The sequence below is a fragment of the Eulemur rufifrons genome, chromosome 2 (assembly GCF_041146395.1).
Source record: "Eulemur rufifrons isolate Redbay chromosome 2, OSU_ERuf_1, whole genome shotgun sequence".
In the NCBI taxonomy this organism is placed as follows: domain Eukaryota; kingdom Metazoa; phylum Chordata; class Mammalia; order Primates; family Lemuridae; genus Eulemur; species Eulemur rufifrons.
Genome location: NC_090984.1, coordinates 12,255,861 through 12,277,613, shown reverse-complemented (window position 1 = coordinate 12,277,613; position 21,753 = coordinate 12,255,861). Strand labels below are relative to the sequence as shown.

General features: G+C 53.3%; 2 protein-coding genes across 3 annotated transcripts; one reads left to right on the top strand and one right to left on the bottom strand.

The window, feature by feature from the left end:
• Window positions 1–8,854: 8,854 nt before the first annotated feature.
• On the top strand, window positions 8,855–13,961 carry SHFL (shiftless antiviral inhibitor of ribosomal frameshifting). 2 transcript variants are annotated; one of them, XM_069479071.1, is made up of 8 exons: window positions 8,855–9,179; window positions 9,653–9,776; window positions 9,978–10,027; window positions 11,344–11,382; window positions 11,569–11,718; window positions 12,029–12,132; window positions 12,364–12,410; window positions 12,788–13,961. In XM_069479071.1, exons 1-8 carry the CDS (start codon window positions 9,159–9,161, stop codon window positions 13,012–13,014), a joined length of 762 nt encoding a protein of 253 aa, XP_069335172.1. In that variant the 5' UTR covers window positions 8,855–9,158; the 3' UTR covers window positions 13,015–13,961. The 2 variants fall into 2 exon arrangements, with proteins under 2 accessions (XP_069335172.1, XP_069335165.1); XM_069479064.1 differs by having other exon boundaries at window positions 8,857–9,179; window positions 12,256–12,410.
• Window positions 13,289–21,157, bottom strand: ANGPTL6 (angiopoietin like 6). The gene is made up of 6 exons (XM_069478936.1): window positions 21,048–21,157; window positions 16,004–16,589; window positions 15,125–15,302; window positions 14,412–14,599; window positions 14,064–14,334; window positions 13,289–13,479 (listed from the first exon to the last, which is right to left on the bottom strand). The coding sequence occupies exons 2-6, from the start codon at window positions 16,580–16,582 to the stop codon at window positions 13,289–13,291; spliced, it is 1,407 nt and encodes a 468-aa protein (XP_069335037.1). The 5' UTR covers window positions 16,583–16,589; window positions 21,048–21,157.
• Window positions 21,158–21,753: the final 596 nt, after the last annotated feature.

Genomic DNA, 21,753 nt, shown 5'->3' with positions numbered 1-21,753 from the left:
AGGGGGCTGCAAGGTATCTGGGATGGCTCAAAGGAGAGACTGGTGGGGGGAGAAAGAGAAATAGCACTGGGGAGGCTGGTCCTGAACTCCTGAGCTCAAGGGATCCTCCCTCCTTGGCCTCCCAGAGTGCTGGGATTACAGGTGTGAGTCACCATGCCTGGCCGTACCTAATTTTTTTTTTTTTTTAAAGAGAGAGAGAGGGATCTTGCTATGTCACCCAGGCTGGACTCGAACTCATGTGCTAAAGCTATCCTCCTGCCTCAGTCTCCCAGAGTGCTAGAATTACAGGCATGAGCCACGGCGCCCAGCCTCCTGCCTCAACCTTCTAAGTAGCTGGGATTACAAACATGTGCCACAGTGGCTGGCTTGTTGATCTTTTTAAAGAATGAACTTCTGGGCCGGGCGCGGTGGCTCACGCCTGTAATCCTAGCACTCTGGGAGGCCGAGGTGGGCGGATCGTTTGAGCTCAGGAGTTCGAGACCAGCCTGAGCAAGAGCGAGACCCCATCTCTACTAAAAATAGAAAGAAATTATATGGACAGCTAAAAATATATATAGAAAAAATTAGCCGGGCATGGTGGCACATGCTTGTAGTCCCAGCTACTCGGGAGGCTGAGACAGGAGGATCGCTTGAGCTCAGGAGTTTGAGGTTGCTGTGAGCTAGGCTGACGCCACGGCACTCACTCTAGCCTGGGCAACAGAGTGAGACTCTGTCTCAAAAAAAAAAAAAAAGAATGAACTTCTGTTTTCATTGATTCTATTGTTGTTCTGTTTATTTCATTTATCTCTGCTCTAATCTTTATTTTCTTCCTTCTGCTAGCTTGGGTTTAGTTTGCCCTTCTTTTTCCAAGTTCCTTAAGATGTAAAGTTAGGTTGTTAATTTGAGATCATTCTTCTTTTTGAATGTAGGCGTGTGCAGTTATAAATTTCCCTCTGAGCACTGCTTTCGCTGCTTCCCAGAAGTGGTATGTTGCGCTTTCATTTTCATGTATCTCAAAGTATTTTCTCATTTCCCTAGTGAATTCTTGGTTGCCACATTGGTTCTTTTAAAGTATGTTGTTCATGCCAGGAACGGTGGCCCTGTCTCAAAAAAAAAAAAAAAAAATTCCAAAGTGCATTGTTCAATTTCCAAACTTAAGGCAGGAGTTTGAATTGCATGGAATCGTGCACCACAGGTGCAGCTGAAATCCAGATGGACCAAGGAGATAGGTTGCTTAGTGCCTATGACATATATCTACCTGTATGCATGTCTAAATAGATAGTTCCTCTCTCACTTGAGCCAGGAGTTCGAGGCTGCAGTGAGCTATGATTGCCCCATTGCACTCCAGCCTGGGCAATAAAGTGAGATCCCATATATAATTCTTCTCTCTCTCTCTGGGGCTGCATAATGGCCCATCCCAACTTCTCTCTGCACATTTCTTTTTCTTTCTTTTGAGACAGGGTCTCACTCTGTCATCTGGACTGGAGTGTAGTAGCGTCATCATAGCACACTACAACCTCAAACTCCTGAGCTCAAGTAATCTTCCTGCCTTAGCCTCCTGAGTAGCTGGGACTACAGGCACGTGCCACCACATCCAGCTAATTTTTCTACTTTTTGTAGACACAGGGTCTTGCTCTTGCTCAGGCTGGTCTTGAACTCCTAGCTTCAAGTGATCCCTCACCTCAGCCTCCTAGAGTGCTGGGATTACAGGCGTGAGCCACTGCAACTAGCTTATTTTTTTAAAGAATACTTATTAATTTTATTTTTGTTTTTGTAGAGATGGGGGTCTTTCTGTATTGCCCAGGCTGGCCTCGAACTCCTGTCCTCAAACAATCCTCCTGCCTTAGCCTCCTGAGTAGCTGGGATTAATGTGTGCACCACCATGGCTGGTATACTTACTACTTTTTAATGATACACAAAGACATTGTAGCAAAAAGATTCCCCAAAAAGCAGATATATAGAAAAAAAAAATGAGAAGTTCCCCACTGCAAGCCCCATCCCACATTCCTCCCCAGGCACCAGAACTTGCACATCCTGTATCCGTTATCTTCCAACTCTGTGGACGCCTCAGTGGCCACAGACAAAAATATGACTTCATATTTTATTTTCCTGTGTACACAAAGACTTCTTCTTTCTAGGTCAAACATTTCTAAATGTTTACCTTTATATTTTTGTCCAAGCACACTTTAATTTTGCAAACGGAAAAAGAAAGGGCAGAGTATTGTGTTTAGAGGGATGGGAATGCTATTCGCAAATTTAAAATTTCAAAATGTAGCCAGGCACGGTGGTGCACACCTGTAGTCCCAGCTACTCGGGAGGCCGAGGCAGGAGGATCGCTTGAGCCCAGGAGGTTGAGGTTGCTGTGAGCTATGACGTTGCCACTACACTCTAGCCCAGGCGACAGAGAAACACCCTATCTAACAGCAACAAAAAGATAAAAAGAAACCAGTGAAATTTATTTTAATAATATATTCTATTTAACCCCATAGATCAAAAATATTATCATTTCAACATGTAGTCAATATAAAAAGTCATTAATATGTAATTTTACGTAAGTCTTCAAAATCCAGTGTGCATTTTTTTTTAATAGTTACTTTTTTGTTTTAACATTAATCATTTCTAGAAAATGGATTTTGGGTTTTTTGTTTTGTTTTGTTTCATATAGACATAGTGTTGCTCTGTTGGCAAGGCTAGATTCAAACTCCTGGGCTCTAGCGATCCTCCTCACTCAGCCTCTTGAGTAGCTGGGACTACAGGTGCCACCATGCCCAGCACAATGTGCATTTTACACTGACAGCGTGGCTAGTCTCTGTTAGGACTAGCCACATTTCAAGCACTCAAGAGCCCACGTGGCCTATGGCTACCCTATTAAACAGCACAGGGTCTAGGTGGTTTATTTATATTATTTATAATTCATGGAACCCTCACAGCAGACAGCCTGACAGCCAGTGAGCTCCAGAGACACTCAGGCTATTTATTTTAGCTGCTCCATTTATCCACTCACCAAATCCATTTGAGCAGAGCCCCCAAACAGGTTACCCGACTTTTGCACAAATGCATTCCTGGGAAAGTGCATGAAGCCAGTTTCGCAGAACTCAAACAATAGATTTCTGTGCTACAAAGTACATTGCATTTACTGAGGACTACACAGATTATAAATCCCAAATTACCTCTCACCTCTTAGGCGTCATTGTCAAAGATATATTTCCAGGGTTTCGTACATGTTATTCTTAAAAAATAATTGGACTTGGCCAGGCGCCGTGGCTCACGCCTGTAATCCTAGCACTCTGGAAGGCCAAGGCGGGTGGATTGTTTGAGCTTAGGAGTTCAAGACCAGCCTGAGCAAGAGCGAGACCCCGTCTCTACTAAAAATAGAAAGAAATTATATAGACAGCTAAAAATATATATAGAAAAAATTAGCCGGGCATGGTGACGCATGCCTGTAGTCCCAGCTACTCGGGAGGCTGAGGCAGGAGGATTGCTTGAGCCCAGGAGTGTGAGGTTGCTGTGAGCTAGGCTGATGCCACGGCACTCTAGCCCGGGCAACAGAGGGAGACTCTGTCTCAAAAAAAAAAAAAAAAAAAAAAAATTTGCCTTACCTTATTGGGTATTTATTTTTCTGATTACAAAGTGACAGATGCTTGTTGCAAAAGAAATTCAATTGTTAGAGAAATATTCAATATGGAAAATAAAGGTGGTGTGGAGATCCACATGCAGAAGTGTACAAATGGTTTAGTTATATCTCCAGATTTTTACTTATACACATACAAACATATATATATATATATATATATATTTTTTTTTTTTTTTTTTTGAGACAGAGTCTCACTCTGTCGCCTTGGCTAGACTGCAGTGGTGTCATCATAGCTCACTGCAACCTCAAACTCCTGGGCTCAAGCGATCCTCCTGCCTCAGCCTCCCAAGCAGCTGGGACTACAGGCTTGTGCCACCATGCCTGGCTAATTTTTCTATTTGTGGTTGAAATGGGGTCTTGCTCTTGTTCAGGCTGGTCTCGAACTCCTGACATCAAGCAATCCTCCTGCCTCAACCTCCCAGAGTGCTAGGATTACAGGCGTGAGCCAGCTCACCCAGCCACCAGCATATATTTTATATATGTGTAGATGTAGTAGATGTATATATGTACATATATATCAACGTAAATCATTTATCTCTTTTAACAAAAAGTTCATACTGATTGGAAACTTTCCTTTATTTTTGCTTAATTCTCTTTCTCTGGTCTCTTTATATTGGCACAAACAAATCTACGTCATTCTTTTGAAGCACTATATAATAATATCCGTGGTATGGCCATCCGTAATTTATTCGCGCAGTCCCCTTTAGAGGGACCCTCTTGATTTTAGCAGCAAGGTCACGGTGAAGAGCCTTTTACACTCGGCCTTGCCCTCATGGGTGAATATTCTGTTGGGTCACGGGGTAGGCATGTGTTTTAAGGACCCCGGGGAATTTTTTAAATCAGGTATGCTAAGACACAGAGGCGTGGAAATGATTGTCACGAAAGAAGAAGTTTATACTCACAGACTCCCAGAAGCAGGAGGCACAGCGTGCCACGCAAGGCCACTCGGGGAAGCACCAGGGTCTGCGAGGAGGCAGAGGGAACAGGGGAGAAATGTGAACAGGAATCTTTCCTGTGGTTTCCACAGGAAGGAATGGACTAGGCAGGGTGAGCTGGCTTAAGATTGTCTGGTGTGTTGAAAAAAATAAAAAAGAAAAAAAAAATATTTGCTAGTGTGGATCGTTTCAGAGCAGAGGAGCTGTCCCTAGCTGTCTGGTAGCCTGGCCGTGGGGTGACGAGGGTGGCGGGATGGCGACCCAGGGTGTGACAGCCCAACAGATGAGGTGGTGGACACCGTGAGCTCTGGATAGGCTGGTTTGCATTTGAAAACCACATTCACGGGAGAGTTGCTTATTATTTCTAGAAACTGGCTAACTCTGGGAGGGGCAGTCTCTCCAAGATCAGTCCCTGATGTCAAAGTGTCAGAAGATAGAAAATGAAAGACATGGTTCCTACAGCACGCTTAATAATTTCGTAGATTTGGCCAGGTTGTCCTCCCCAAAGCTTCCACCAAAGGGAGGCTCTCTCCAATGGTGTGGGAGATTTCTCGTTTCCCTACATCTCCTCTGACGCTGGGCATCCCCAGTCAATGTTTCATTCGATCAAACTGGAGGGGGAAATTGACTAGATCGCGAAAGCCACACACATGCTCCAATGCATCTCCATTTCCTCCGCAATCAACCACACAATCACCCAGCTGAAGTCTGTGAAGATCCAGCTCAAGGTCAAGATTTGCTACTTTGGGCTGGTCCGCTCATTCCACCCAGCCCCTGCCATACTTGCTAGGCCATGTGGGCCTTTTGCTTCCTGGCATGGACCAAGCCCCTTCCCACCTCAGGACCCTTGCACATGCCGTTTCCTCTCCCCCACACCTCCTCACCCAGGGAACTGCTATCCACCCTTCAGAGGGACGTTGAGTGGGTTTTTGGACCTGTTTTCCCATTTATAATAATATTACTCACTTCAGGCTGGGTGTAGCGGCTCACACCTGTAATCCCTAAACTTTGGGAGGCCGAGGCAGGAGGATTGCTTAAGCCCAGGAGTTCCAGACCAGCCTGGGCAACATAGAGAGACCCCGTGTCTGGAAAAAAAAATCTACTCCTTCATAGAGTTGCCATAAGGATTAAATGAGATACATAGTTTAAAGCACTTGACATAGTGTTTCAGAAAGTGTTAGGATTGCAGCTCAAGGAGCACCACCTCCAGGAAGCCCTCCCTGACCACCCTGCTCAGGTCAGGTTCCCATATGTTATCCTTTCTCATGGATTCCTCAATGACTCCTTTTTGGTATGTATCACAAATATAATTAAATAATGACTTGCAATATCATCTGCTTCCTGTTTCTCTTTCCCATTAAGACTATGAGAGCCAGGCACGATGGCTTGTGCCTGTAATCCCAGCAACTCAAGAGACTGAGGCAATCATAGCTCAGTCATAGCTCAGTGGTGCAATCATAGCTCACTGTAATCTCGAACTCTGGGCTCAGTGATCCTCCCGCCTCAGCCTCCTGAGTAGCTGGGACTACAGGTGCATGCCCCGATAATTTTTAAAATTTTTTGCAGAGACAGGGTGGGTGGGGAGGTCTCACTATGTTGCCCAGGCTGGTCTCGAACTCCCGGGCTCAAGTGATCCTCCTGCCTCAGCCTCCCAAAGTGCGGGACGGCAGATGTGAGACACCCTGCCTGGTCCTCCACATCTTTTTATAAGAATAAAGAATAAAACGTAATAATGCTCACATCCCCCCAAGCCTTATCTGCCCAGGCCACAATGGTCAAAGCTCAAACAGAACTCTTGGTGTGTAGGCAGCGCCCCCATGTGATTGCTGAGAATATTTGTTTTCCTGTTCATCTACAGATGCCAAAATTCAACACTCCGGTTGTATCTCCTGTTTGTCCTTCTGAATTGACTTTCACCCTTCTTCCTCCCACACACACCCCACCCAGTCTTGTTCCCTGAACGAAGGCTGCGAACACCACTGGGCTCCCCGCTCTTGTTACTTTCTGAGCTCAGCCAGCGAGAGGCTCCAGCAGGAGATGGGCAGGTTGGAGGGGAGAGGGGGCAGGGTCTTGATTCTTCACCCCCCAAGGTGGGCTGCATCTAGTGAGTCGCTTTTAATGCACACAATGCCCCGGAATGATGCTATGTGACTTCCGAGGCTAGGTCAGAAAAAGATACAACTTCCACCTGCTTTCATTCTCTGGGCCGGCTTGCTCTGGGAGGCCAGCCGCCATGTGGGGAGTGTGCTCAATTAGCCACGGCTTGCTCTGGGGAGGCCAGCCGCCATGTGGGGAGTGTGCTCAATTAGCCACGTGGGGAGGAACTGAGGCATCCGACCAACAACAGCACCCACCTCCCTCTACTACGGGAGTGAACCCCCTTGAAGCAGATCAAACCTTCAGATAACTGCAGCCCTGCCCATTATCTTAACTGCAAACTTCTGCAAAAGTCCCTGAGCCAGAACAGCCCAGCAAAGTCACTCCTTGAAATGTGACCCACAAAAACTATATGAAATAATAAGAGTTTAGTGTTTTATGCAGCCAGTAACAAGTTCCCTCTGCTTGGAACTCCCTTCCCCCAGATATCCGCATGGGTCCTCCCTCACCTCCTTCAGGTCCCCCATTAGATGTTACTTCCTGTAGCTTTCTCTGATACCCCTTTCCCCATCCCCCATCCTAGTTCATTTTTCATCTCCTAGCACTTGCCATAGCCTGTCCTATCATGTATGTCTCTGCCAGCGCCATGAGGGCAGGGACCTTTGTTTTGTTTGCTGCTGTGTTCACAGTGCCTGGAAAAGTGCCTGCTACAGGGGACTTGCTCAATATGGTGGCCACTGTGATTAGAACCTAGCAGACCTGATTTGCGTCAGGGTCCGATTAGGTTCCTGCCTGTCTCCTGCCCACTTGGCGCCCACCCTGGCCAAGGGATGGGCATAGCTGTGACCTCCCCCTCCACTGGGCAAATCAGTAATTAGCAACTGTGATGAGAGAGCCCCTCCAGACCTCCCCATTCCCCTCAGGATAAAATCCTAGGTCCCCCATGCAGCCTACGGTCCCCTGTCCCTGCCTGAAATGCCATCATTCAGCCACAAAGCACCATGAACTGCTTGCAGTTCCCTAATACAGTAGTCTCCAGAGTGGGTGTCAACAAAGCTTTGGGGTTCAACGGGAAAACACTGGGACATCTACATTTTCAAATCTCCATATTTTGTTTGCCAAAGAATATATCTTTATATAACAAATAGACTGTTATATAATAACCTACAGAATATATTGGTATAATTGTATTTGCATATAATTTATAAGTAAATAGGCACCTGGGAGTGGAACTTTTAACATTTTTACTGATAAGGGTGCTCCATTGAAAAAAAAGTTTTTGGAATCGTTTACCTCAATGCAAGTTTGCCCCACCCAGGGGACATTTGGTGATGTCTGGTGACATTTTTAGTTGTCACGACTTGGGGTGGGGTAGTACTGGCATCAACTGGGTGGAGGCCACGGATGTTGCTCCACTTCCTAGGGCGCGCAGGACACCCCTTCCCCAAAGAGCTATGGAGCCCAAAATGTCAGTAGTGCCGGGTTAAGAAGTCCTGCCTCAAAGTCCCAGACTCTTGCTTTGGGGACTTTGCACCGCTGTTTCCTTCTCCCCATCCTGTTTCTCACCTAGCTAAGATCAAATTTCAGGGACTCCGTACAAACCGTCCCCTTCTCCAAGAAGCCATCTCTGATGTCCCCAGGCTGGGCTAAGACCCCACCTAAGGACTCCCCAGGCTTCCTGGGCTGGGTTACAATTCTCCTGGCCCGCGGGGTTCTCAGCCTTAGAATTTCCGGTGAAGATTCCCCGGAGCCCCTAGACAGCCAGATTCTGCCGGGGCAGCTAGGGACAGGAACCTGGATTTTTCCGCAAGCACCTCTCCCCCCACCATCACATACACACTGCCTGCCCCTACTACGGGCACACAGCAGGTGGCCCAGGGACTGGTGGAGTGTCTTTGGCAAGCCAGGCGCGCTATTAAGCTCTCTGTTCAGATACACCATGCAGGCACTACAACCCTCCCCATTTCACAGAGGTGTAAACTGAGGTTCAGAGAGGTGACCGTGGCTGGGTCAGAGACTAGAGCAAGAAAAGGTCCTACTAAGCGCCTGATTCCTAGGGGTGGAGACAGGGCCAGGAAGAGGGCGATGAACTCCGGGAGCGCGCGCTGGGTGGGGGGCGGGGACGCGCGGGGACTCGCTGCGGCCTTCCGATGCGGCCCCGCCCCCACGAGGGACGTGAAGACGCGGACCCCGCGCAGCGTGGGGACATGTGACCGACTGCAGAGGCCGCGCCACCTCCCCCGCCCGAGGTCTGCGCGCTCCGCCGCAGGGTGCAGACCCCGGGTGCCCGCCCGGGTTCGGGGCGCAAGAGCAGAGGCGGAGCCGGGGCGGAGCCAGCGCGACGGGTCCCCCCCTGAAACGAAAGCGAAAGAGGGGCCGGGGAAGAAGGGCGGAGCCGGCCCGAGGCACCGCCCCCTGCCCTGCGCGGCGGCTGGACCGACGGGCGCGCCCAGGTAGGGGGGCGGCTGAGCCGCGCAGTGCGGACCCTCGCCGGGACCTGCGCCGCCGCCACCATGTCTCAGGAAGGTGTGGAGGTAGGAGATGCCGCCAGCTGGGCCGGGGGGCCGCGACAGACGCCGCGGAGGGGCTGGGGGCGCGGAGAGGGCTCCGCAGTTCCTTGGGGACTCCATCCTAAGCGCAGGCCTTCCCCCTGGGCTGGCGCTCGCCCCGCTCGGGAAAGAAAGTGACTCCCGCATCTCCCCAGAGCGAAATGCGGCCTCCCCCGAGGAAAAGCGGGGGCTGCAGGGTCAGGGGTCAGGGGCCAGGGATAACCCAGCCGCTCCACCTCTTAGGCTGGGACGCTCGCCCCAGTCCGCGCCTTCCCCCAGTACCCTGTGGGGACTTTGGCTTTTTCCAGGAAATGCCGTAGAGGGATGGGAAGGGGGGGGCGGGCAGCGGAGGCCAAAACCAAGGGTCAAGTTCAGGCCGGGAGATCGATGCCTAGAGATGGGGGAGGGGCGATGGCGCCTCTCAGTCCCCCACCGGCGCACCCCTGTCCCCATCCCAGCTGGAGAAGAGCGTCCGGCGCCTCCGGGAGAAGTTTCATGGCAAGGTATCCTCCAGGAAGGCGGGGGCCTTGATGAGGAAATTTGGCAGCGACCACACCGGAGTGGGGCGCTCCATCGTGTACGGTGAGCCTGCGGGGGTCCCGGGGCTGGGGCCGGGAACGCGCGTGGGACCGCCGAGGGGGCGTGGTGTAGGGAGAGGCGTTGAGATCATCTCTCCAGGAGAGGGTCCCAGCCTGGGAGGAGGGTGTGTTGCGGCTCTGGGCGGCCTGGAACTCCTACAAACCCCTCACGGGCCTTTCACTTAAACATTTACTCTCTCACCAGGGGTGAAGCAGAAAGACGGGCAAGAACTGAGTAATGGCCTGGATGCCCAGGTAACCTGTCCCCTCTCCTGCCCTCCCTCAAAGACCAGGTCACCATGGGAGGGAGAGCTGAGGGGACCCGACGCATCCATGGTGATCCCCTCTGGAGCAGGAGGGACTGGGTATTGCCGGTCCACAGCTCACCACCCAACCTCCTTCACTTTGTTACTCCTCAATCATGCGTCCTGCCAGGGAGCCTGCACACAGTAGGTGCTCATTATGTGCTGATTGTTTTAAATGGAGGAGAGAGCCATGAAACCAGGCGGTGAGATGAGCCAGGGTTATTGCCATCACTGGGAGCCCCAGAAGTCAGGGAGGGCTTCCTGGAGGAGGGGGTGCCAAATCTCCAAGGATGGGGAAGCGTGAGCACTGGGAAAGGAACAGCCAGGCATAAAAGGGGTCTGGGTGTGGGGGGAAGGGAATGGTGTGAGCAAAGGCTGGGAGGTGAGAGAGGGTAACTGTCAGCAACAGTCCCTAGAAAGGCTGTGATGAGGAGACAGGGGAGGAGAGAATGGCAGGGGAGCCCTTGTATTGAATGAGTGAATGAGTCAATGAATGAATGAAAGGCTTTTTGAAGCACAGGTGCGACACGGCCACTGCCTCTTACACAGCTTTGGTAGCGTGAGACTGGCGATTTTGCCTGCCCTGAGAGGCTCCGCATAGAGTTGTTAAAGAGTATAATTAAATATGTATTATACTTTCTCCATTTATACATATAAAGAGTATGATAAAAATAATAGCAAAGGAAACACTGACTGAGCACGTCCCCTGTGGCCAGACTCCAGGAGTTGACTTATTTCATCAGCACAGTGACCCCGTGAGACAGGTCCTATTATTTCCCCATTTTACAGACAAGGAAACTGAGGCACAGAGTGATGATGTCACTTGCCAGGTTTGCACAGCAGGCAAGGCGACAGCTGGGATTTGAACCCTGGCCACCTGGAGTCAAAGCCTGGACTCTGAGATGCCCATCAGTGGGGACCCACAGGGAGTGAGTGGCTTGCTCACATTCCCACGGCTGGAAGTGGTAGAGCCAGGATTCGAACCTGCATCTCTCTGCATCCAGAGCCCAAGCGCTTAGGCTAAAGCAACTCTGCCTCAAAGAGGTGATGTGTCACGATACCAAATGTGTGGCGTTTGCAGGCAGGAAGGGAGCATGGGGTCTAGGCCTCACTCAGGGTGATCTCAGGCAAGCCATGCCCTGGCTCTGGCCTCAGTTTCCCCATCTGAGCAATAAAGACAACAGATGTGCCCACCTCTCAGGGCTGCTATGAGGTAACTTAGGTCCACACCCCTGGCCCTCGATAAGTTCTGGTGTCTCCATCTAGGACCCGCCAGAGGACATGAAGCAGGACCAGGACATCCAGGTGAGTTGGTGGCTGGGGCGAGAGCAGGGTGTGGGATGGAGCAAGGAGACATTCCTGAGCACAAGAGGAAGGCTGTCCACTGGGACAGGAGGAGGACCCGTCTGCAGGAGGAGGAGGGCTGATATATGTTTATGCTGGCAGAGGAGGGGTGACCTCCCTCTTGTCCCCGCCAACCCCACCCCACAGGCGGTGGCGACCTCCCTCCTGCCCCTGACAGAAGCCAACCTACGCATGTTCCAACGCGCCCAGGACGACCTCATCCCTGCTGTGGACCGGCAGTTTGCCTGCTCTTCCTGTGACCACGTCTGGTGGCGCCGCGTGCCCCAGAGGAAGGAGGTGATAACCCACAACTTGACCTTGATTCTGTCCCGAACTCCACTCCTGATCCCCTCCTCAGGGTCTGTGCCTCGGACCTAAGGACATCAGCCTTTGAGAGCCCAACCCCTGAGCTTCCTCCAACCTCAGTGCTCAACCTTGATCTTGCAAAGGAGGCAGGGAGCCCAGATTTGTCGTGTTTGCCAATTTCCTTGGTGTAAGTCGCGGAACGTGCAGTTGGGCAGCTCATGCCAAAGTCAGCCGCTGCCGCACACCGCCAGCCCCAGACACCTCTGACTACCCCTGGTCCCCCTCTGTGCCACACCCCCAGGTATCCCGGTGCCGCAAATGCCGGAAGCGCTACGAGCCGGTGCCAGCCGACAAGATGTGGGGCCTGGCCGAGTTCCACTGCCCGAAGTGTCGGCACAACTTCCGGTGAGGGCGCCGACCCCCACCCCCACCCTCCGCCCTGCCCCACCCCAGCCCTGCCCCTCCCCGCCCCGGCCCCACCCCGGCCCAGCCTGGCCCTCGGACCCTCACAGCCCTGCCCGTCCCCAGGGGCTGGGCACAGATGGGGTCCCGGTCCCCCTGCTACGGGTGCGGCTTCCCCGTGTATCCAACACGGATCCTCCCCCCGCGCTGGGACCGGGACATGGATCGCCGCAGTACCCACACCCACTCCTGCTCAGCGGCCGACTGCTACAACCGGCGAGGTGAGGCCCCCCCCCCCCCCCGGGTGGTCTGCAGCCACCTCTGTGGTCCTAAGTACCAAGATCACCTGCCTCTTCCACGTGCCTCCTAAGCCCTCAGCCCACTTCGTCTCCCATGGTTCCCACAGTGGCAGCCCCTCCTTCTGTGTGTCTTCCATAGCCTGTCCCCGTGGCCCATGCCCAAGGGTCCCCATGGGTCTGTCTTTTTAGCTCCTGTGGCCTGTAGTCTCAGGCGCTCCCCACCTCCCTGGATCTCCTGTAGCTTCGACACCTCTGACTTTCCTGTAGCTCTGGTCCCCCTATCCTGTGGCCTCAGCCCTTCCTCCCCGGGGACTCATGGGACCTCGAGTCCCACGACCTCAGCACCTCTCCCTCCCCAGAGCCCCACGTGCCTGGGACATCCTGTGCACACCCCAAGAGCCGGAAGCAGAACCACCTCCCCAAAGTCCTCCACCCCAGCAACCCCCATATCAGCAGTGGCTCCACCGTGGCCACCTGCCTCAGCCAGGGTGGCTTGGAAGACCTGGACAACCTCATTCTGGAGGACCTGAAAGAGGAGGAGGAGGAGGAAGAGGAGGAGGAGGAGGGCGGCAGGCACAGGGAGTGACCCCTGCCGGTGCAGACACAAAACAGACACGGTCTGTGGAAACTTTGTCTTGTTATAAAATATGGTCTCAAACTGAGATATCAGTGCCCGTGGGGAGCCATCTGGGTCTGAGATATCAGTGGGGGGGTCCTGGGTCCCATTTTGGGGGGGATGGCCCCGGGTAACAGACCCAACATGGGAAGTTCTGTGGGACATATCAGCACTGAGCCACAAAGGAGGTGTGGCCAGGACAACTTGGGCCCCCCTGGGGCCTGAGGGACAGATAAACATATAGTCACAGCCTCAGGGGCCGGATCAGCATGGCAGCCTTCTTGAGCGAGTATGCCCCGCCACGAAACTCGGCCCAGTAGACGCCATCCTGGTAGCGGCTTCGGTAATGGCCACCGCGGTGCCACACACCGTTGAGGTTGGAGTGGGCGCAGGCATGGTACCACCAGCCTCCCCGCTGATACAGGGCACAGTTGCCTGAGGGGAGAGAGAGTCCATGTCCCCTCATCAGAATAAAAGCTGGTACCAGCACCTTACAGTGCAAGGCTTTTGCCAGGCATCCCCTGGCTTTACCTACTCTTATCAAATACAAGCCCTGATCTTCCATCTCCTCACCAAAATAGGAGCCCTTGTTCCCCCACCCACTTTCTTCCGAGTAATAGCCTTAATTCCTTCCCTATCTCCTTACCAAAATACAAGTCACACCTTTCCCACCTTTTCTGCAAACTAGGAGTCTACTGCTCATTTCTTTATCAAGGAAAAAACAAATCTTCTCTACTTCTAGAAATAGAGTTCTAGCTTTCACCCTCTCTCTGCCCTTCCCCAGAACAGGGGTCTTGACTCTTTTATTGTCTCATCAGAGAAGGAATTTGGGTTCTCCATTTCTTCACCAAAATAAAAGTCGTGTCCCTTGTTCTCTTGCCAGAATAAAAGCTTGCTTATCCTGATACTTAACCAGAGGGGCGTCTTACCTATCACACCGCCTTTCATTCGTTCCCCCACCAGAACAGGACTCCCACCTCCCCTATATACACTCCCACCAGAATAAGAGCTCTCCTTACCGGAATAAGAGTCTCGGTCCCTATCCACGGTGCTGAAAGGCTTGTCATTGTGCCAGGAAAGAGAGTCCCCAGCGTCACCATGGTACTGGCCAAGTCGCAGGCGGTAGTGGTCACTCTCAGGTTCCAGGGAGAAGCCATCATAGTGGGCACGTGCTCCCCGGCCCCCCCAATCCTCCAGGAGCACCAGCAGCTCGTGGTCCCCACGGCTGGTCAGCTGATACACAGGTTCAAGGCCCAGCCAGTACTCTCCATCGGGCTGCCCAAAGCCCACCTGGAGAGGCAGGAAAGTCCCGAGGTCAGGAACACGGGCTCCCGCGCCCCGCCCTGCTCCCGCCCACCTGCACCCACCTTGTAGTGCTGCCAGGTAGTGAAGAAGTTGACAGAGCCATCTTGCCTCCGCTGGATCACGGTCCAGCCGCCACCCTCCAGCTGCTGCTCACACCACACGGACACCGCAAGCCGGCCCATTCGTAACTCATACACTCCACTCTGCTTGTGGCCTGCCCGGTGGGCTTCTGCACAATCCCGCCAGGGGCCTTTGGGCACAGGGATATGGAGGAGGCACAGTGGGGCCAACCAATCCCTTACTGAAGTAAAAGTCCAGATTCTCACAGGTCCTGTCCCCAGAACAGAAGTCCTACCTCTCCCATTTCCTCACCAGAATAAGAGCCCTTTACCTGAGTGAGACTCTAGGTCCCTATTCTCTCACCAGAGCAAATGTGAGGTCTGGGGTTCTATGGTCTCCTTGCCAAAATATAAGTCCTGAACATGGTACTCTAAACCTACTCAAATTTCTCACCAAAACCCACCATCCCCTTATCAAATTAAGAGTACCTCTTATATTTCTTATTTTTCCTATTTTGACACTGTAGTAAGAAGCTTGGTCTTTTTATATCCGAATGAGAGCCATATCTCTCTGTTCCACTATCAGAATAAAAGCCTCATTTTCTCTGGTCCTCTCACCACGAAAGGAATCTGCCGTTACAATCCTGCCTCCTCTGTTTCCCTCTACCCACACTGTACTGGGAATCCCCTGGCTCACAGTCATGCCATTGTCTTACCTGCTGGCTTGGTGGGGACGGCAGGGTGCCCTGCAGGCATAGGAGAGGCCAAGGGCCCCTGCTGTCTCAGGGTCTGGTCTCTCTGGGGCTGTGGGGCTGGATCCAGCCTTCTGCTTGTGCCATTGGTGCCACCCACCAGACTGACTGGGACCACAGGCACCAGGGGCGGTGGCAGGACCTGGGGTAACCAAAAAAGTCAGGCATAATTGCACTAACCCTCGGGGTCCCAGGGATGGTGGATGCATCTCCTAGCTCCCAAATGATGTGGGTACCAGGCAGCGGGGCTGTCCCAGCCCTAGAAATGCTTCCTCCCCAGTGGCTAACTCTTGTCTTTCAAGCACAGACACAGCTGAGCTTAAATGCCTGCTCTGGTGTTCACAGCTTAACCGATCTGTGCCTCCGTCTCCTTTTCTGTAAAGTAGGAGTAACGAGTTCATGCAACAATGACTAACTTACTGAATTCTCCTACCGACCCCGTCAGGTAGGAACTGTCCCAGAGCAACAACCTCTTATCCAAAACCCAGGGCCAGACACGTTCTAGAATTCAGAGTAACATTGCAGGGTTTAAACACAGTGACACGGGGCATTATGTAGATGTCTATATGTATATAAAAATGTGTGTGTATTATACATAACACCTCTAATGGAGTCTTTGGACGCTTAATTATAGGATCCTATGAATATTCACATTAAGTGGATAAGTAAAGACTATAAATAGCCACCCATCACTTTTTGACCCAAATAAGTTAACGAGATGGGGGCAGGTAGGAGAGCGGTTTGCAGGGTTTTCAGATTTCTGAACTGATCCCCGTGATCCTGGGGGTTGCAGGAGGCCCATTTCACAGACGATGGTGCTATCCGGGGAGGCTCCAAGGTTACCTGCTGCTGCTGCCCGCCCGCGCCCCCCGGACACAGGCGCTCCAGGCGGGCTATGAGGCCGCTCTGCTGGCTCACCAGCTGCGCCAGCTCGCGGAACTTGACGTCCAGCTGGTGGAACCGGGCGGCTGAACGCTGCGCCTCGGCCGACGCGTTGAGCACGCGCTCCCCGAGCAGGGCGAGGGCAGCGGCAGGCTCCGCCCCCGGCCCGGGGCCCGCCCCCGGCCCCGCCTCGTGCTGCAGCTGCGCGCGCAGCTGGCCCAGGCGCGCGCTCAGGCCGCGGCTCTCCTTGCGCAGCGCGCGCACCTCGCCGGCCACGGCGCCGTCGGCCGCCGCCAGCCTCTGCAGCTCGCGCAGCAGCTCCTCGTGGCGGCCCACGCGCATGCGCAGCGCCGCCAACTCGCTGGCGTTCACGGCTTCGGGTGCCGGCCGCGCGGCCGCCGGTCCGCTCCAGCACACGGCGCCCGTGAACTTCTGCTGCGGCAGCACGAAGGTGTAGGTGCAGCGCGGGGCGCCCGCCCGCGCCCACGACGCGCCCAGCAGGAGCAGTAGCTGCAGCGCGCGCAGCCGGGGCGCCCACATGGCAGACCTGCGGGCAGAGCAGGAGCGGGAGGAAAATGGGACCTCGCGGGCCCGGTCAGACCCATCGGTTCCCACGCGAGTTTCTACACGGGCGCGGCTCCGGGGCCAAAATTCCCCGTCTCGAGTCCATTACCGCCACCCTTCGGCTGGAGGGCCCCAGGGGGATCTCCCCCGGCCTCTCCACCAGGCGCTCTGCTGCACAACTTGGCTTTCCTGCATCCATTCAGCAAGCAATCACTGAGCGCATAATGTGTGCCAGCCTCTGTTCTAGGCGCTAAGAATACAGTCAGGAACAGAACAGACGAAAATCCCTGCCCTGGGGACGGGCGCGGTGGCTCAAACCTGTAATCCCAGCTCTTTGGGAGGCCGAGGCGGGAGGATAGCTTGAGGCCAGGAGTTTGACCTCCACCAGCCTGAGCAAGAGCAAGACCCCATATCTATTAAAAATAGAAAAATTAGCCAGGCATTGTGGCCTGAGCCTGTAGTCCCAGCTACTTGGGAGGCTGAAGCAGTAGGATCGCTTGAACACAGGAGTTTGACGTTGCAGTGAGCTAGGATGACACCACTGTACTCTAGCCCAGGAGACAGAGCAAAAGACCTTGTCTCAATAAGGAAAAACAAAAATCCCTGTTTGGTGGACAACAAACAAAATATTAAGTACTTTTCTTTTTTAAAAAGTTTTTACATTTTTTTTCTTTTTTTACTCACCCATTCACTTCAATACGTAAGTACTGTATAGGATGAATGGAGTATATTAGATGGTGCAAATTGCTAAAAGCAACAGTAAACGGAGAGAGGGCTGAGGGGGTCCATGCAGGGGCAGTTTGAGAGGAGGGGGTTGCCAAGAGGGAGTCCTGCTGCAGGAGGAGCACTTGAAGGGGGTGACAGAGGAGGTCCTATGGGTGTCTGGGGAGAAAAGCATTCCAGGCAGGGGCGACAGCAGGTGCCAAGGCCCTGAGGCTGGCCCATGCCTGATGTATTGAAGGAACCTCCAGGAGTCTGAAGCAAGAGCAGAGAAAGTGCGTGCGAGGAGGTGAGGTGGGCTGGGGTCACATCTCACTAGCTCAGTCTTCCCATCTGTCCAGTAGTGGCCACCCCATCCTCCACGTCCTCATACCTAAACCCAGAGTCCTCATGTCTCTGTGGGATTTTGTTTGTTTGTCTGTTTGTTTGAGACAGAATCTTGTTCTGTCACCCAGGCTGGAGTGCAGGGGTGTCATCATAGTTCACTGCAGCCTCAAACTCCTGGGCTCAAGCAATCCTCCTGCTTCAGCCTCCCGGAGTGCCAGGATTCCAGGCATGAGCTGCGGAGCCCGGCTGCCTCATGTCTGTTTCTTCACAACAGATCTGACCCATCAGCCAGGCCTGTCGGCTCTTCTGTTTAGACCCTGAATTCCTCTACATCCCCCCTTCTCCCTCCCCAAATTCCCCAGCTCAAGACACCATCTGGATTCTCTGACAGCAGCTGCCTCCCGGGTCTCCAGATTTCCCCCCTCAACCTCTGATCTACTCCCCCCCTCAGCGACCAGAGGATGCCTGTAACGTGTCATTTCACGTCCCTCCCCTGCTCAGAATCCTTGGTGGCTTCCACCTCATTTAGAGGAAAAGCCCAAGTGCTTTCTGTGGCCCATAAGCCCTTGTCTATCTGCCTTGTCCCCTCCTGCCCTCACCTCCTCCCACTCCTGCCCTGGCTCACACCAAACTCCAGCCTCAGGGCCTTTGCACTTGCTGTTTTCTCAGCCTACAGAGTAATCCAATTTTTTTTTTTTTTTTTTGCCCGAGACAGGGTATCACTCTGTTACCCCAGGTAGAGTGCAGTGGCATCATCATGGCTCACTGCAACCTCATACTCCTGGACTCAAGCCATCCTCCTGCCTCAGCTTCCTGAATAGCTGGGACTACAGGTGTGAGCCCCCACGCCTGGGTCATTTTTTTGTATTTTTAGTAGAGATGGGGTCTCGCTCTTGCTCAGGCTGGTCTCGAACTCCTAAACTCATCTTCTCCAAATTTAAACATGGTTCCTTCCTATCCTCAGAAGCAAGTGTCTTCACTTGAGGGTGGATTCTCGTGGCCACCCACCCCGGCCCTGCAGGGTCCACACACAAGACCCCATTGCCTTCATTCCTGGGCACACTGGGGTTCACACACTCGCAGCCTCTCAGACTGGGACGTGCATGTCTGTGCATCTGCTGACACTTGGAACACGTGTCCACACGTCGCCCCCCACCACCTGCACCAAGTTCCACCATGTCCGAACCTGGAGGCCACACAGGCACGTGTCCTGCAGTCTTCAGCATCACACACACTGCCTCATGCACACATTCAACAACACACTCCCTGGGTGCTGTTGTGTGCCAGATGCTGTTCCAGGCAATGGGACCTTGACCAAAACACACAAAATCCCCGCCCTTATGGAGCTGGCATTCTAGTAGGGAAAACAAACAAATAAGTCAAACAACCAGTATGTAGGTCACAGGGTAGGGAGTACCAGGATTGGGGGGGGGGAGGTCCATTTAAATAGAGGGGTCAAGAACAGCCTCACTGAAAAAAATGACACTTGAGCAAAGACCTGCAGGAAGAGAGAGAAGAGAAAGAGCGTTCCAGGCAGAAGGCACAGCAAGTGCAAAGGCCCTGAGGTTGGAATTGCTTTTGATATGCCTGAGGAATAGCAGGGAGGCTGGAACAGAGTGATAGGGACACAGAACAAGGTGAGGGCAGGGAGGTGACAGAGCAAAGTGTGTAAGGCTTTGTGGGCCTCGAGGAAGACTTGGAGTTTTACTCCACATCAGGGGAGAGCCCTGGAGGGTTCTGAGCTGGGGGAGGGCACATTCGCTGCTGGACTCACACACCAAGCACAAGCTACCAAGGGTGCAGCTGGGTCCTCTCCTTGTCCCCATCTCATCCTCCGCAACAGGATGGACCAGACTCCCCAGAGCTAGAGACTGTGTGTACATAATACCCACTGCCTTTCATACCCTCAGTCTGGGGTGAGGATGAGGCTTGGGGGGCCACCAGCCAAGCTGAGGTCAGGGTCTCCCAAGAGACAGAATCCATCTCCACCTGCCCTTCCACCCTCTCACCTGTCACAGCCTGAATCCAGCAAGGCTTGCAGCCGGCACGAGTCAGAAAAAGAGCTAAGGGTCTGGTGGGACCTCTGAGCTGGGGAAGGGGAGAGGCCAGTGAGAAGGAAGGAGAGAGGAGGATTAGTAACCACTCCGGAGCCCCCAGAGCCTGAGAGTGGGGCTGGGATACTCAGCCCAGGAGGCCCAACTGTAAATATTTAGCATTTCTCGCATGAGAACTCAGGCAGAATTGCCAGACTCCCCGGCCCAGGACACTAGAGGCTGATAACACAGGTCAGTGTCCTCGACATCCCTCCTCTTACCCCCGCAGCAGAGCACAGAGCGTGGGAGGCTGCAGGACCCGGGTGGCCAGGCTAGATCCTGGCCCCAGGCACGCACACACACCCCACACAGAACCACAAACATCGGTGGGCACCTGCTGTGTGTCAGGCTGGGCTCTAAACTCCTCACACCTTTTATCTCACTTAATCCTCACAACCTGAGCTGCCTTCAATATGTAGCTTCATTTTACAGCAAGGAAAACTGAGGCTCAGAGAGGATGAACGACTTGCCTGAGGTCACACAGCCAGAAAGGGACCAGGATTGGATTAACCCCGGGTAGCTTGGCTTCAGAACTCACACAGGTATACCACAACAGTGGCACACATATGTGCACATAACAAAACAGACATGAAGACACACAAACACACACCCCGATACCCAAAAAAGCATGCAAACCACTGCACCGAGCAACAAAGATATGATGGAATCGGTATGTGCATATGTATGTTCACGAATTTGTCTCACACACACACAGCTGGGCTGGGCGCGGTGGCTCACGCCTGTAATCCTAGCCCTTTCGGAGGCCGAGGCAGGAGGATCGCTTGAGGCCAAGAGTTCGAGACCAGCCTGAGCAAGAGTGAGACCCTGTCTCTACTAAAAATTAAAAAATTAGCTGGGCGTGGTGACGTGTGCCGGCAGTCCCAGCTTGAGCCCAGAAGTTTGAGGTTGCAGTGAGCTATGATCACACTACAGCACTCACTGCAGCCTGGGCGACAGAGCGAGACCCTGTCTCAAAAAAAAAAAAAAAAAAAAGACACAACACATTCAGGCCACAACTGTGTGTTCAAAACATAATCACATACACCACAGCTTAAAGGGAAATGCCCGTGGCCTGACTATGCCTGCATCTGTGTGTCAGATGCGTACACACCCAGGTATGTGTGATCACACAGTGGCAGCAAAGAGACACTAAACACAGACACAGTGACATCCAGACACACATCCGCCTTGCTGTTTGTGCCCCACACACTCGGTCACATTTTCACACAAGCCAAATCACGCAGGGACGGAACGGGGGAAATAACCACACAGTCGTTCCTCAGAGGTGCAAAGAGACTCACGTAGAGGTCCCCAGAGCCCAGGCCCAGCGTCTTCTACTGGTACAAAGGCCCCGCCACCAGCAGACACGCGGGGACGGTAGCCTACCTCTCCCCGGTCCGCACCGTCCTGAGCTCCCGAGTAACCCGAGCGCACTCCAGGGCTGAGAGAGGAAATGGTCGTCCCGGATCCAAGACAGGCTGCCAGGCGGGGCTCCAGGCCTGGGCGGGGGGGCCCCCACGCTGGGCCCCTCGCCGCCCACCCTCGGCCCCCTCCGGCTTCCCCACTGGCAGCAGACAGAGGGGAAACTTCATCAGTTACAGAAAGGGGCTGACAGAGGGGAGAGAGTCACAGAGACAGAGAAGGGAGAGACATGAGGAGATGGGGAGAGACACAGGGAGACGAGAAGAGACACGAGAGGGAAGAAATGAGGATGAGACGGAGACAGAGACAGCGGAGAAAGGTGGAAACTTATAGATGATGAAAGAGATGACTGGTGACAGAGACAAAGTCTGGACAGAGGGAGACAGAGATAGCAGACCATGGAAGGGGAGCCAGCTGGGGGCTGGGGATAGATTGAGGGTGGGAAGAGAGCTGGGGGAGGGGAGAGAGAGGGTCAGCCCAGGGAGGGGCGTCCCTTCCCCCTACTGCAAGGTTTTGGGGTAGAAGCCAGGGGCCTGAGGCCAAGACTGTGGCTTTGAGCGGAAAAGGAGGGGGGCGAATTATTCA

Coding starts and splice junctions, on each gene's coding strand:
- SHFL (XM_069479064.1), top strand. CDS start 9,159: ATGTCTCAGGAAGGTGTGGAG. Junction 10,028..11,343: donor GTAATGGCCTGGATGCCCAG/GTAACCTGTCCC, acceptor GTCTCCATCTAG/GACCCGCCAGAGGACATGAA. Junction 12,411..12,787: donor CGACTGCTACAACCGGCGAG/GTGAGGCCCCCC, acceptor CTCCCTCCCCAG/AGCCCCACGTGCCTGGGACA.
- ANGPTL6 (XM_069478936.1), bottom strand. CDS start 16,582: ATGTGGGCGCCCCGGCTGCGCGCGCTGCAGCTACTGCTCCTGCTGGGC. Junction 14,600..15,124: donor CGTCCCCACCAAGCCAGCAG/GTAAGACAATGG, acceptor CTGTGCCCAAAG/GCCCCTGGCGGGATTGTGCA. Junction 13,480..14,063: donor GGACCGAGACTCTTATTCCG/GTAAGGAGAGCT, acceptor CTCTCCCCTCAG/GCAACTGTGCCCTGTATCAG.